Source organism: Heloderma suspectum, chromosome 7, assembly GCF_057233095.1.
Source record: "Heloderma suspectum isolate Gila_16-S chromosome 7, 16-S_ref, whole genome shotgun sequence".
NCBI classification, from domain to species: Eukaryota; Metazoa; Chordata; class Lepidosauria; order Squamata; family Helodermatidae; genus Heloderma; species Heloderma suspectum.
In genome coordinates, this window is record NC_139464.1 from 70568786 (window position 1) to 70584064 (window position 15279).

At 42.5% G+C, this 15279-nt stretch overlaps 1 protein-coding gene across 2 annotated transcripts in view; it reads right to left on the bottom strand.

Annotated features, from left to right (window-relative positions):
* The window catches only part of HMGA2 (high mobility group AT-hook 2), a 174087-nt gene that overhangs the window by 14390 nt on the left and 144418 nt on the right, over positions 1-15279 (bottom strand). For both annotated transcript variants that reach the window (XM_084811808.1, XM_084811807.1), the window contains exon 4: positions 6490-6522. In XM_084811808.1, coding sequence (XP_084667934.1) covers positions 6490-6522 — 33 coding nt within the window. The remainder of the gene's footprint in view (positions 1-6489; positions 6523-15279) is intronic.

Sequence of the window (15279 nt, forward strand, 5' to 3'; positions counted from 1 at the left end):
GGCAGGCTCATGGCGAGTGAAGTATGGCAGGACTCTCATCCCTCTTAGGCATCACACCTTTCTCAGGCTTATCCCTCTCTAGCTTCCAGAAAATAAGGTTGCCAGTTCTCCATAGGCTCAGATCCTGAGAAGCAGAGGACAACGTCTGGGAGGTTTTCTCCACGACAAGGGAAGGAGAAGCCAATGGAGGATTACTCTGATGTTTTCAAGGAATTGGCTCTGGTGCACTTTGGTCCATGTAGGGCTCCATGAGCAAGTGCATCAAACCAGTATAAGTTGCTCCACAGAACATATTGTCGGGCGGGGTGGGGGAATTGGAGTAAACGTCATCAGACTGACGGGGGCTGCTCAACCAATAAGAGAGGTTTCCCCCTCCCCTCATCCAGGCTCTCCTTCCTCCTTCCACTGATACTCCTGGAATGCGATGGATCGAAGCTTAGTACTAATTACTTCCTTACACCAACAAAGCAAACAGTAAGGAAATACAGCTGCAGATCCTTTGTTACTGGATAAAATCCTGGGAGGTCTCCTCCTATGAAATGGTCTTGCCAAAAATCAATCCCTTTCTCTCTCTTTCCCCCACCCCTTAATTACTTCCTTTCAACAAAGCAAATAGTAAAGACAGGCAGCATGGATATTAACAGAACAAGCCTCCTTGACCACAATGGGGGTTACTTCTGAGGAGACACCTGCTTCCCCAAGCTATGCCCGATTCTGCCAATTTCTTTTTTTCCCCCTTCCCCTCTAAAATTGCTACCTCACTTTGTCACTAGTGTGCATTTGTCCAGCAACACCTACACCCCCTATCTCACTATGCCATTATCACTCAATTGCTCTATCATGTAATTGTGCAATGGCGTGATGGGGCAATTGTGTGATAGAGGCATAGTGAGATGGAAGAAATCACCCATCCTGAAAGGAAGTAGTTAAACAAATCACACTTACAAAGGGGTTCTGAATGGCACTGTGTCACTATCACGCATTTGTCCAGCAATACCTATACCTATCTTGCATTTGCCAGCTATTCCTATACCCCTATCTCACTCTCTCACAACAGTGCAATTGTAAGATAGGGGGTATAGGAATAGCTGGCAAATGCGAGGGAGGGAGAGAATGAGATAGGGGGTATAGGTATTGCTGGACAAATGAGCAACAGTGAGATAGACTGTGTAAATATTGCGGACAAAAGTGCTATTTCACTTTAATGCTTTACTTTTAAAAAAACGTCACAGGCCACCCGGAGCACACCTATACTTTGCAGGGATAGCTACCAGTGGTAGGCAAGGTGAAGTAAATGCCATGAGGTATCTCAGAAGTCTAATGGCCAGCCCTGAAATGGTGGAAACATCGGGGAACCACAGGCGGGGAAAACACTGGGGAAACACCCCTTGACTAGGTCAGTGAGGTCACGGACAGGTGAAAGACACATCCCTGGGCAGGGCTATCATGCCATAGTAAATGCGGAAAGTAGTGCACAACAGAAGCGCAGAGAAGCCGAATTAAGGGAAAAAATCGGACTAAAAGTCATCTCAGACGAACTGGTTTTTCTGCAATAAGCTTTGGGGTGGCTGTGGGATGGCCATGACATCATGTATCCCTAACAACCTCCAAACGCAGCCAGCTCAGAATAAATCGCTCATGGAGATACCCCCTGGGTGACTTATAAAAATATCTCAAGCCTTTCCTTTGAATTAACCTCCATTGTAGAATTATCGGGTTGTAACCAACAGTGTCATTCCATTAGTGAAAAGCTTCTACTCCTTGTGGAAACCCTGCTTTTATTCTTGTACAAGTCCAATGCTTGGATTCTGCTTGTGCAAGGCATTCTACAAGGCATTGCACCAAGCACTGAACAACTCATTATGACTTCATTAGACTAGGTGTTGCTTGCACTAGTTCTGCTAGTTCTGGGTTATATCCGTTATGCTAGTGGAAAAATTACAAGACTTGGCATCTAATGAACTCTAATGAGTTATGCAACGCTTTGTGCAACCATTTCCAGCACAGCATGTGAAGTACATTGTGCAAAAACAACAGCTTGCACGAGCAGAATCAACATACTGGATTTGACACTTGCTCAAGGATAACAACACAGTTTCCACAAGATGTAGCTTTGCGCTAGGAGAATAACCCCATTGGTTACAACCCATTGCCCTCTTTCCCACACATCTTCAAAATAAAGTTATCGAATATACCTTAGTGTCTGCCTCTCAGTTATTCTTTCCCACAGAAAGACAGAGAATGATACGGAGAGTGGAAGAACATGCTGGAAATGGTGGAAGAAGGCTGGGGTGGGGGCAAATGGCTGGCTCCCTTCCTTCTGGTTTGTTGAGCTGGAGATTTAGCACTTTCACCTGGGAACCCTAAGAAGGAGGTTAAACCCTGAAACTTTGGGTTAGACCTTGAGCCCTGGTGATCCTGCTGAAAGACATCACTATTTCTACTCTAGCAGCAGTACTGACTTCCATTCAAATGAAATAAGGTGTGTGTGTGTGTGTGTGTGTGGGGGGGGGGGTTGTTATGGAAGCAGACATCCCTAACTAAGAACTGCTATGGATAATTGTTGATCAGCAAATTTGTAATAAGACTGCTCTAACACTGCTGAAAGATGATCCAAAACCATAAATTAGGCCCCCTCCATCCATTTTTCTGTAGAAATAAGTTTAAAAATTTCAGCAGCTTGGTTTTAGGAGATGTGACAAGTTGAAATCTGTGAGCTATTGCAAAGAATGTTTTGTTTGGGAGTGTGGGTGGAAAGTAGCACTGGCAATCAGCAGACCACCAAAAGATCCCAGTTAAAGATGCTGGAACCTGCCCAGACCCTACTGATAGCTTGAAGTGGGGGAGGAGAGGGCTCATATAGTAATCTATAAAGCAGTGGAAGACAACTTCCTAGATTCCTAAGGGAGCCTCCCCTTCCGAATTCTCCACATGTCCCCCCTCCCCCCCGTGGACTGACGGTGCCAGCAGGACTGAATGAGCAGCTGACTAGCAGGATATGTCACCTCTTTATAAAATTATGGGGTCTACAGTTCACCTTGACTTCAGGCCTCTTAGTACCTCACCATTGATGGGACAGGCAATGACTGTTGGTAAGTCTCAGCTTCTTGTCAGCTTGTGGATCTTGAGGAAGAGGACAAGGTATCTGGAGAAGTAAGGGCTACAACTTGTCTGCCTGACTCATCCTTGCCCTGGCTAATTAAATCAGCTAGGATAGGACTGCCCATATGGCTAAGTGAAGTGATTAATGCCTCCTTGTGGGAGAAGCATGTTCCCTTTTGCTTGAAGGAGGCAGTAATAAGACCTTTATTAAAGAAACCTTCTCTTGGTCCTACAGATCTGGGAAGTTATAGGCCAGTCTCAAATATTCCATTCCTGACCAAGGTCATTAAGAAAGTGGTGGCTTCAGAACTCCAAATACATTTGGATTATATTGATGATCTGGACCCAATTTAATCAGGATTTTGGCTGGGATATAGGACTGAGACTGCTTTGGGTGCCTTGGTATATGACCTATGGGGGGAGCTGGATGGGGACAGTGCATCCCTACTAGTTGTTCTGGACCTCTCAATGGCTTTCAATATCATCTGTCATGGCATCCTTCTGAACTGCCTAGTCTGTTTGTTTGTTTGTTTATTTATTGCATTTATACCCCACCTTTTTTCCTCTTGCAAGGAACCCAAGGTGGCTTACATTATCCTCCTCCTCCTCTCCATTTTATCCTCACAACAACAACCCTGTGAGGTGGGTTGGGCTGAGTGTGTGTGACTGGCCCAAAGTCACCCAGTGAGCTTCCATGGCCGAGTGGGGATTAGAACCTGTATCTCCCAGCTCCTAGTCCAACACTCTTGCCACTACACCACACTGGCTCTCTAGTTGCGCTGGACCTTGGGGGCACTGTATTGGCAGTGGTTCTGGTCCTTCCTGTCATGTCGTGTCCAGAAGGTGGTGTTGGGGGACTACTGTTTGGCACTGCAGCTATTGGTCTATGGTGTCCCCCACAGGTCTGTTCTGTCTGCTATGTTATGTAACATCTACATGAAGCCACTAAGAGAGGTCATCTGAAACACTGGAGTGAGAGGCCATCTATATGCTGATGACACTCAGCACTATTGCTGTTTGTTACCTGACTCCAAGGAAGCAGCTGACACCCTTGAATATTGTGCAAGTTCAATAATGGGCTAGATGAGGTTGAACAAGCTGAGATTAAATCCTGACAAGACAGAGGTGCTGTTGGTCAGTAGAACACCTGGCTCAGGGATTGGGATTCAACTTGTTCTGGGTGGGATCACACTCCCCTCAAAGATTAGGTTTGTAGCTTGAGAGTGCTCCTAGATCCTACACTGTCCTTGGATTTTTAGTGGCAGCAGTGGTGAGAAGTGTGTTTGTACAATTATATGAACTGTGCCAGCTGTTCCCAAGTCAGTCTGATCCATCAACAGTAATCCATGCCTCTGTTACATCATGTTTAGACTACGCAATGCACTCTACATGAGCTACCCTTCAAGAACATCTGAGGGCTTAAATTGGTGCACAGTGCTGCAGCTAGGATGCTAACAGGTGCATGGTATCATGATCACACCACCCCAGTACTGAAAGATCTGCACTGGTTGCCTGTTATTTTATGGGCTCAGTTCAGGGCTCTAAACAGCTTAGGGCCTGGCTATCTCAGGGACCACCTTTCTTGATATGAATCTGCTGTTTTTAAGATCAGCAGGAGAGGCCCTTGCTTACAGAGGCCTGCTTGTCAGGCAAGTGGGAAAGGGATTTCTCCTGTGTTGCTCCTAAACTCTATAACACACTCCTTTTGTGGAGTTGTGACTGGTCTCCACTCTCTGTGTGTTCAGGAAGGGAGTCAAGACACAACTTTTTAAACTCTTATGTTTTTAATATTGTTTTCTGAACACTTTATAAACTTGGTTTCAGAAAGGCAGTATAGAAATACAATTAATCAGTCAGTGAAATAAAATTCTCTAACAGCCAGGTATGTATTATTCCTACTAAACTCTTCCCGATCCTTTTAATCATCTGTGTCACTGCACTGGATGTCAGATAACAGCCTTTGCAGATTGCTGCCAACCTAATATTTTCTCTTTGTCTCTACACCAGCCAGTATGGTGTAGTGGCTAGAGCGTTGGACTAGGAATTTGGAGATCAGGGTTCTAGTCCCCACTCGGCCATGGAAGCTCACTGGGTGACTTTGGGCCAGTCACAGGCTCTCAGCCCAACCTACCTCACAGGGTTGTTGTTGTGAGGATAAAACAGAGAGGAGGAGGATTATGTATGCTGCCTTAGGTTCCTCATGGAGGAAAAAAGGCGGGATATAAATGTAATAAAATAAATACATAAATGTATCAGTGGCTTCTCTCCATTTTTTTTCAAGTTGGGCTTTAGATAGCTCACTCCTTACTCACAACTAGTTGTAAGCTATCAAGAGTTCTAACTCGTATTCTGCCTCTTATCGCTCTCCAATTTTGCTTCCAGTGGGCATGCTTAGAATTCTTGTGTTTCATTTTCAATAAACTACAACCTGACCTTTTGCAGCTCTAACATCCAGCCTTCTGTGATATCACAGTTTCTCAGTCAAGAGCCAGAAAAGGCTTGCATACTGACAGGTAATGAGACCATATTTATCTTTATCTTTTTCCCCCTGTTGATCCTGGAAACCAAAATATCACTTTTGTTTCTGAGCATCTTCTCCATACTTATTAAAGACATTATGTTTATATATAAAAATCTACTGTTGAACTCCATGTCAATCAACCTGGACTAAGTAAGTACCATGCCCTGGTTCTATGCTTGGAAGCAGTAAAATGGATCAGAGCTCCCATTTTATCCATAAGTATTCATTGAAAAAGAAGCTTTTTATTAAGACACTGACCTAGTTCGCATGACACGCTGTGGCTCACCGTGGGTTATTTAACCTACAAAGAACTGTGGGAGCCATTTTGCATATTCAACCCCCGACCGCAGGTTGTCGTCTTATGTGAACGCAGCCACAAGGAGTTATATAAAGGTTAAACAACCCATGGTCTGTTGTAGAGTTATGTGAGGGTGTTTAACCCTGGCATAACCCAGGGTGGCCGGTTCACACAACATGACAACCTCTGGCAATGCAAAATGGCGGTCAGCACATGCCACGACCTCACCAAGAGTTAAACAACCCACAATGGGCTGTCGTGTCACATGAACTGGCCTATTGTAGCAAAAGGATGTTAATGGGCGTCTAACCATCCAACTGAGGATAACGTCTCACTTGTTCAATAAAGTAGGCTTTAAGCCCACAAAAGATATATGCCACAATATATCTGTTAGCCTTTGCCAGAAGTCTTTTTGCCGTTTAAGCTGCAGAGAAACATCTTGATAATCTGCTCATATCTGCAAAACTTATCTTTCCATTCATTACATGATAATGACACTGGAAGATTAGCACTACAACTTGTAAGTGAATTTAACATACACCAAAAACTTTACACGTGCACTTCTTACCTGAGCTGGCTTCTTCTGGACCACCTGTTGTGGCTGCAAAAAAGAAAAGGAAAAATGATAAAATTTAGATAATTCACATGAACAAAAATTGCCCCATGTCTGTTGTCATGTAACACATATGGGAAAAGACCCAATTTCGGTATGTTGTGTAAGATGGTGCGCATTGCCTTTGTGTAAAACTACATGTTTAGAAACCTCCAGTGTGTAAAAAAAATGTAATCAGGAGTGAGTAACTTTCATGATACTGGTCCACATGAACAATATAACTGGGAAGTGTGAGATTATTTGCACATTCTTTAAATTTAGTCTAATTTACAGTGCAGTCCTATGTACGTCAGAGGTAAGTCCCATTGAGTTTAATCTGGTTTACTCCTAGGCAAGTGAGTAAAGAATTGCAGCATCAGCTGCACATAATTTACCTATCATTTCTATGAAGATAATGTATGCAAAAACTACTGCTAGGGCACATTTGCACAGCAGGTCCTGCTGCTCTTTATAGTAATAGTACAACAATACTGTACAGAGTCTTAAGGCAACATATTATACTGATAATTGTTGTTGTTGAGGCTGTCCAGATTTGTGTACAACGCTATTTTCTTCCGAAAGTTCCTAGATGTCCTTTGTGTTTGGAACTTGAATGGGAATGTGTTTGTTATTTTAAATAGGTATTCATGGCAAATTTTGTTTTCAATTTATCAAACTGAGGGCTAAAATACAGCGGCTTTTTGGATAAGAGTCTGTGTTCAATCCCTTTGGAGCATGCACGGATTGCGTAACACAATGAACTCACAGCTTACTGAACTGAGAAGGGTTCAGTCTATGCAAGGAACTTACACAGGAGCCAAACATCCCCACCACAGATAAGGGAGATTTCGACTCAGGGACATTTTCAGAAGCTCCCAGGACTCAAGTTTCTAGACATATTACCAAAACACTTCAGCTCCCATTACATCACACTTAAGTGTTCAATTAAAAATGTATCCGGCCTGAGAATTTTAATGTCCTCAGCACTGTTAAAAATGCAGCCTGCTTCTTAAAGCATAACGCAACAACCTGAGGAAAGCCAAATGCGCCCCACCCAACTGGGACTCAATAAGGACCAAACCACATGGCCTACTAATCACATGGGATTGTTTCCCTTACTCCTATGTAATGTGTGTGGCCCCAATTCAGATCAGGACCATGATGCTTCCGGAATGCTGCTTTCCCCCCTCTGAAATTCCACCCCCCGTGGTGAGTTAAAAAAGAAAAAAAAAATTAGTGACTCAGTTTGAGACTTTTATCTTTTTTAAAATCTACCTGCTGTGTGGGTGGGTGGAATTTGGGGAAAAGAAGGGGGGGGAAGGTTTAACCCCCACTCCTGGAACCCCATGGTCCTGATCTGAATCAGGACTGCGTGTGCTTATACAAGAGTAAGGACAACTATCACACATTAGTTTGGTCTTCAGTCTTCTGTTTTGACACCAGTGACTGCCGAATAGGGTGGCTATAGAACATCTGAGAGGTTACAACACACAGCTGGTGGGTTGTGTTTATCTTAGCGGGTCACAAATCGTTTAAGCCCACCTGGCTTAAAGACTAGTCTTCAACCATCCTAGTTTGACCCTTACCCTAAACCACATATCCTCTCAATCTGCTATTTTTAAAAAATAAAAATGCCACTACTCAAGGCTTCCCATGAATCATGCCCTTTTTTGTTTGCAGATTTGTGGGATCTGGCTGTGCCCACTCAGCTGGGAGGGAAACAAGTTCAGAAAGGCACTATTTTTTAATTACCTCACAGGTTCACAAAATAAGAACTGCCCATGTGGACAAAATACTCCTTATATGTCAAACTGACTCCTTCTCTTTTTTGAAATCTCTCAAAACTAGTTAAACTAGAAACTAGTTAAACTTTACTTTCCCTGACCCATCTTTGATAGTCTTTAGTAAGCCTTACTCCTTCTGTTCTGTCCATTGGTAAATCTGCTGGTATTAAGCACTGAACAGTAGTTTTAACTCTGAGGATTAACCATTATATGAACCAAGTTACAGAGCAGAGCCACTGGTGAACGCAGATGTCTTTCTCTGACATAATTACCTTGAATTTCCTGGGGAATATACACTTTGCCCTGACCTCCTTTATATTTCCCTACAACTCATACTATGTCACAAGGCAGGAGAGATGTGATCCTTATACCATTGGTAGAGGTATTTAGAATAATGTGATTTTGGCTAATATGAGAAGCAGAATAACCCAGGACTTTAGGAGAAGGGCAGAATGGTGTTGACTGGGCTGAGGGAGGTTGTGTTTCTTCAGGGATAGTAAGAGAACTGAGAATTCCAGGCATACCATCACACTTTCGATACCTTTTCATCTAGACCTGGTATTAGTGATAGTTGGAAAGCTATGTAAGGTGTTTACATGCAGATAAAATCTGGCCATGAATTCTTGCTTAAAATCTGTTAGTCATAGTCAACTAAGGAATTCCACGTGACTGATCTTGATGCACTTGCACCCGTGTGATGGTGACCATGTGTGCTATAAGACTCTTATGACCAGTCACCAAGCTTTTGTCAGAAAACACCTGTGCTAGAACTCAAACCTTCAGCTCTGTGTGGTGAGCTGCATTTGGAATATCTTATCTAGGGCTGTGAAGACCAAACAGATATTACTTTACATCTGTGTCTAGCAGCTACACTTTCCCCCCCATTTTTACTCTAGAGTAGGTGCAGAGCCCCCTACCTGCTACATTAGAGTCCCAATCCAGATCAGAGTACCTACTCTAGACTAAAAATGGGGCAGGGGGAGTCATAGCTGCTAGACACAGATTTAAAGTAATGACTGTTTTGATCCTGATGGGTGAAGTATTCTCAGGTTTTGGACTAGCCCCGCCCACCCAGGCTGGATATTGGGTCCTGCTGGACAGGATAGGCTATAAAGTGTTTCCTGTTTGGGCCAGTGTTTTGCCTGGGGAACACTGGTCTTCTTGGCTCTAGTGTATTTTTTTGTGTTCTTTATATCTTTGACCTCCTGACTGCTGTCTTATGACTCAGGCTCAGCCACAAAACACGAAGTAAAGCTCAGGTTTAGAAATTGCTCACTATGTGGCTTACACTGATTGGGTGGATAATGGCAATTCTAGCACTACTGATGTGTTCTGGTGCTCTAAGAAGACTTCCTCTGATGTTATGTAGCGGTAGTATCCACATGGTTAGCCATTTTACAATGTAACAGCCCCTGTGTGTAGTGCCAGCTTGCAGAAGTATTTTTTTTTAACCTCTTCTATGTGGGGTCTGTAATATTTGAATAGGCCTTTAGTAGAAACACTGGGAAACACTGAATTCGGATGTGGCAATAAACACATGGAACAAGCATTCACTGCCATCATGGAAAGAGACACGCCAGAATGCAGAATAAACTCCAGCCCTGCCAAAGGAGAGTTCATATTTGAACAGAGCACACATTCATTCATGGCCTCCCTCTAATTTGCCTTAATAATTACTGCAGGATCAAAGCCCACACATTCCCATGCCCCAAAATGTACAATGTTATGTATCAAGGGCTGCTAGATCCTCCACTCTTGTGTATCAACAGCTGCATCTATAGGATCTCTTCCATTTTTTAAATCTTAAGTAGCTTCAACTGAGGTATATAGTTTTCCCTTGTAAAACTATAAAGCACATAAGTAATCTAGTGATGTCCGTCCCCCCCCCCCCGACCAATTTATTGATGGAAATATGAAAGCAAGTGAGCTTTCTGGCAGCATGAATCTTTTTCAGGCTGAAATGAAATGGTCAGGGGAAAAATTTAAAATTCCAAAACAGAGGTAGAACTAATTTGTAGAAGTACAGCCCAAGCAGGAATTTAGCTGGCAAAGCTGTTATCAGCGTTTTAGACAGCAAACGTTCTGAATGAGTAAGATTCCTAAACCTTGGTCTGCATCCAATCAGTCAAAGTACAATATTTTCCTTTTGCTTTTTTCATGAATGGCTGCAGTATTGTGCCTCAGTTGAGCCAAACTCCTCTTCTACTGCCATTCATAAAAATAAAAACAAAACAAACAGGCACAAAAACTTTCTGGGTCCAGTCTGGAGCCACTGGGTGCCAGAGGCTGAGAAAACATACTGGCAGCCCCAACCCCAAACAGCACTGAAGTATTCCGGGATCTGCTTGGTGGTCTGTAAAGTATGAACTGCTATGTGGAAGGGCAGCTGGTAGAATTACTGTGACACATACTAGGCAGCCAGCCAGAGTTGGCCTTGTTTCAGACATTGTCTTTCCTCTCATTGAAGTGTCAGGACCTAATTCATGGAAAATTTGGTGAGTTGGCAGCTGTTTCAGAGGATTTCATTGAGTTGCAGTGTGCAGGAGTCACATGAATGCAGGGTACTCAGCCAAGAAATAGGGGGATTTCTGAGCAGTAGAAACCAGTCAGCCTACAAGAATGTCTGTGGATTTGATGTGGTTTCAGAGTAAACATGTGCACAGGTGTAATCAGCAGGGGAGGGAAAAGAAGTAGAAGGAGTGCTAATGATCAAGATGATTAAAAAGAGCAAGGCCTTTTGAAATGCACAATTTTGTGGCAGCAACACTCAGGTCCTGAAGGTGGCAGAAGTCTAATCAGTTCAAGATTTGAAGTAAATACTTGGGGAGAATTATCAAAGCTTGTCTGCTGGTATGAGGCACAGACCACTGCAATGTAATTGAATCCTGAAGAAAGGATGCTTGTTAAAGGTTTTAAAAACCCAACAAAACAAACAAACAACCCAGTTAACCAAAAAAAGTCTTTTTTGTATTTGCAAGAATGTTATGAATAGACAAAAGACACTTTGGGTTGATAAGCGCCGTGGGTTTGTGATGGATAGTCCAAAGTAATACCATCCCAACTAGTTTCCATTTTCACGTATATGCTGAGATATAGTAATAATGCTCAGCTTTTTATCTGAGGGGGAAGGCTAAACTGCTTCCTCGTGTACTGTCTAGTTCCAGGACATTCTGATGCATACTGGATGAAGGGCTCAAGTAGGCAGATGGAAGAGAAAGAAAGGCGGTAGAGGGATCTGGATGCTGGGAGAAAGGACACCCATACTGGATGAAGGGAAAAAAACTGAACATGGAGATGGACCCCTGGAGCTTGCCACTGCTCACCCTGTGCCCAATTGTCTTTTCACACTGATTGGGGAGTCATCAAATGCTGGAGCAGGTAAACCCTTTTCTAGATGTTGGGGCACCAACATATCACAATACTTAGTATTTTATACTGCTTACTGCTCAAAGCATTTCACATATAGTATTCCTTATGACCAACCTGTAAAGTAGACCTTTTTAAATCCCTTTATTAGGAATATGAAACTAGCATTGCCAGGTTTCCAGCATTCCAAAGCTTGAAACTCATAATGATGTTGCCTGGTGGGACCCTGTCATATCACAGAGCAGGGCCTTGTGATACTATGGGTGGAAATCGGGGGGGACGGGACCCAATTTCCCACCTTCTTTTTTGGAAGAACCCCCCCCCCCCATATTCTAGTGAAAAAAATGGAACTTTGGAGAAACACGGGTGAAAAAAATGTATGAAATATTTTCGCATTCAGAATGAGTGAATCTTTAAAGTTGTGCTTCAAAACAATATTTTCACAGCCAGTTTCACTGCTGCAAAACTCCTAGATCTAAGATTCAAAGATGGTAACTGATGGCACTAACTTGTGCCCTGAGGCCCTAAATGGACCCCCAAACCTGAGTCTCATGGCCAAAGCCTGAGAGCTGGTAACCTTATAAGAAACTGAAATACAGTGCCTTGCCTAAATCAATTAGGTGAGTTGTGACAGAATTGCCAACTTCTCTTCTTAAACAGTTCAGTTACCTGAGCTCACTGGACGCCGGCTCTAAGGAGTAGTGAACAGAAATTGGTGGTCATGGTAAGTAAACATAGTGTATGCATGCTATTAAAACTAGGGATGGTTATGGAATCTGCCTCAGTTGGATTCACCTTGGATTTTTCAGTTCCATGTTTCCTGCAGATTTCCAGATCAGAACCTGGTGTGGCAGAATCTGTTTGGAGGCTGGATTCTAGATGAATATTTTTTTTCCCAGGGAAAAACTGAACAGTCAACATTTTTGAAATAGCAGTTTTTAAATCCCCACTCCCCCTTTTAAAATTTGTGAAATGGTGCACTAGTATAAATGTAATAGGGAATGTCAAAGAGGCTGCGTGGTGGATTTTAAAAAACTGCTGAAGATCCTCTTGCTCCAAACGATCTTCAGTAGTGAGTTATTTTTATGGCCTACAGGTATTTTCGGTTGCAGCCTCTTTCTATCTCCCTATTGATTTCAACAGAAACATCCCCACAACTGCACATTTGTAGGAAATCTTTTTAAAACTTTTTAAAACATCTGCTTTTAAAGAAACGGCAGGTATACAGAATTCTGCCACTTATGGTCCAAAATCCAGATTTCCAACAGGAATTACACCAGACAGGAACCAGCCCCCGAAATTATGGAATGGAAGCGTTTCATTCATCCCAACTGGTTTTCATCAGGGTTTTGAAAATGAGTTTATTCAAGCTCATTTTAAGCTAGGCTGACGATGGCTGTACATAACTCTGGTAGAAGACAATGTGGGAATTCATGATAGAAAGGGGAAGAAGGGAGGAGGGAATTTGTGATCTCCCAGCCCTTTGCCAACTCTAAAGCCCAATTAGTTTTATTTCTGCACCCTGACCCAAGGACATTTTATCGCACCAAGCTGTGAGTGAAGTTTGTGCTTTCGTTGAAGAAGTAAGCACACTAGTCTCAAGAACAAAGGGTCATGATTTTTGCCTTCTGCACTTCATGTTTGCAATTACCTAGCCACCCTGGTGGCTGTGAACACAGAATCATGAGTGGCCGTAATCCACCCAGACCCTTATATTGTCAAGGAGATTTCACAGTACTCTGTAAAGACTCACAGAGCAGGGCAATAGTAACCTGTAGAGAGTTTTGGCAAAATCTATGGAATTTCAATCCTTTAATTTTATTTTCTTCCATTTTGTTCTTCTTGACTCCATTTGTAGACTTTAATACCAATGATAAAAGAAGGATCATTCAAATGATATTTATGAGTTTATTAAACTGACTTCTTTCAATTTATTCTGGACCTATTTTTTTTAGGAAAACCCACACAATCTCATGAGGTTGCATTGCGGGAGTGTAATATTGTTTAGCTGATTGCAATATGAACATTACTTCTATTTATAAGGTTATGGAGAGTAGCAGTACTCCCAAAATATAATTTGATAGATTACTCTTTTCCAATTCAAATATATTCCCACAAAACGCCCATTCAAGCAATGGACACTTCCAAGATGTTACAAACATATTCAACAGGATAATGTTTGTACTACAAGCTTCAGTCTAACAATATGAATATTCTACTAAAGCAAGGAATATTTTTACTACATTGTTCTTCATATTATGATATGGACCAGTCCACCCCCTTACCTGCTACCCGACGGACTATCCCCGGTCCTAAGCACTTGCTACTTGAAGTGGCTGTTGGTATCTCCTTCCTGGCTGCCATGTTCCCTTGTTGAAGTGTGCATGTAAGTGGAATTAAGCAGCCGCTGCCATAGGCAGAAAATGCTGTGGCAATGACAAAGGGTGGGGAAGACACAGTCACTCAGCTTTCCAGATGGAGAGTCCCAGAGGGTCTGATATGAACCATGGGGTACTTACTGAGCAGGAGGATTTTATGAAATCAACCTGTTTATGAAAGCACAAAACATCACCATGTTTCATCTTCAGTGCTGTTCTTAAAAATAGTCCAAGGGCAAAAGTAACTGTATTTGCATATAGCCAGATTCAGTTAATTGAATCTGAATACTGTTTGTGGGTTAGTTTTGAAAGAAAGAGGTAGTTTCTTAGGAGGTCTGAAGATCCATGACCGTTCCTCAATTTACATAAATGTATTTATTTATTCGGTGCATTTTTAGTTTTCATGGACAGAAAGTATCTAAACCAATTCTATCCTCACCCAAGAAGCAGAGACATCACCTTGCCGACAAAGGTCCGTCTAATCAAAGCTATGGTTTTCCCAGTAGTAATGTATGGCTGTGAGAGCTGGACTATAAGGAAGGCTGAGCGCCGAAGAATTGATGCTTTCGAACTGTGGTGCTGGAGAAGACTCTTACGAGTCCCCTGGACTGCAAGGAGGTCCAATCAGTCCATCGTAAAGGAAATCAACCCTGACTGCTCATTGGAAGGACAGATAATGAAGCTGAAGCTCCAATATTTTGGCCACCTAATGCGAAGAGAAAACTCCCTGGAAAAGACCCTGATGCTGGGAAAGACTGAAGGCAAAAGGAGAAGGGGACGGCAGAGGATGAGATGGCTAGATAGCATCACGGATGCAATGAATATGAACTTGAGCACACTCCGGGAGAGAGCGCAGGACAGGAAGGCCTGGCGTGCTATGGTCCATGGGGTCACGAAGAGTCGGACACGACTGAACAACAACACAGGTATATAATTCCAGCAGTAGTGTTAAAAAATAGTAAGAACATATTTTGTATGTGTATTTACAATACATATATGTGTATTTGACACAGCAATTGCCACAAAATAATTACTTATTATATTGGATTGACACTAGTGCATTCTGTATCAATTCAACATTTTTAAGGGCATTTTACTGGTGGTACAAACTGGCATATTTGGCATAATTCCAACACTGTAACTTAAATCAATGGTGATAAAAAGCTGACCATCAGTTTTGGTTGCAGAAAAAATAATTTTCGATCAAAGAATTCTAGTATTCTGAATTGAATTCATAG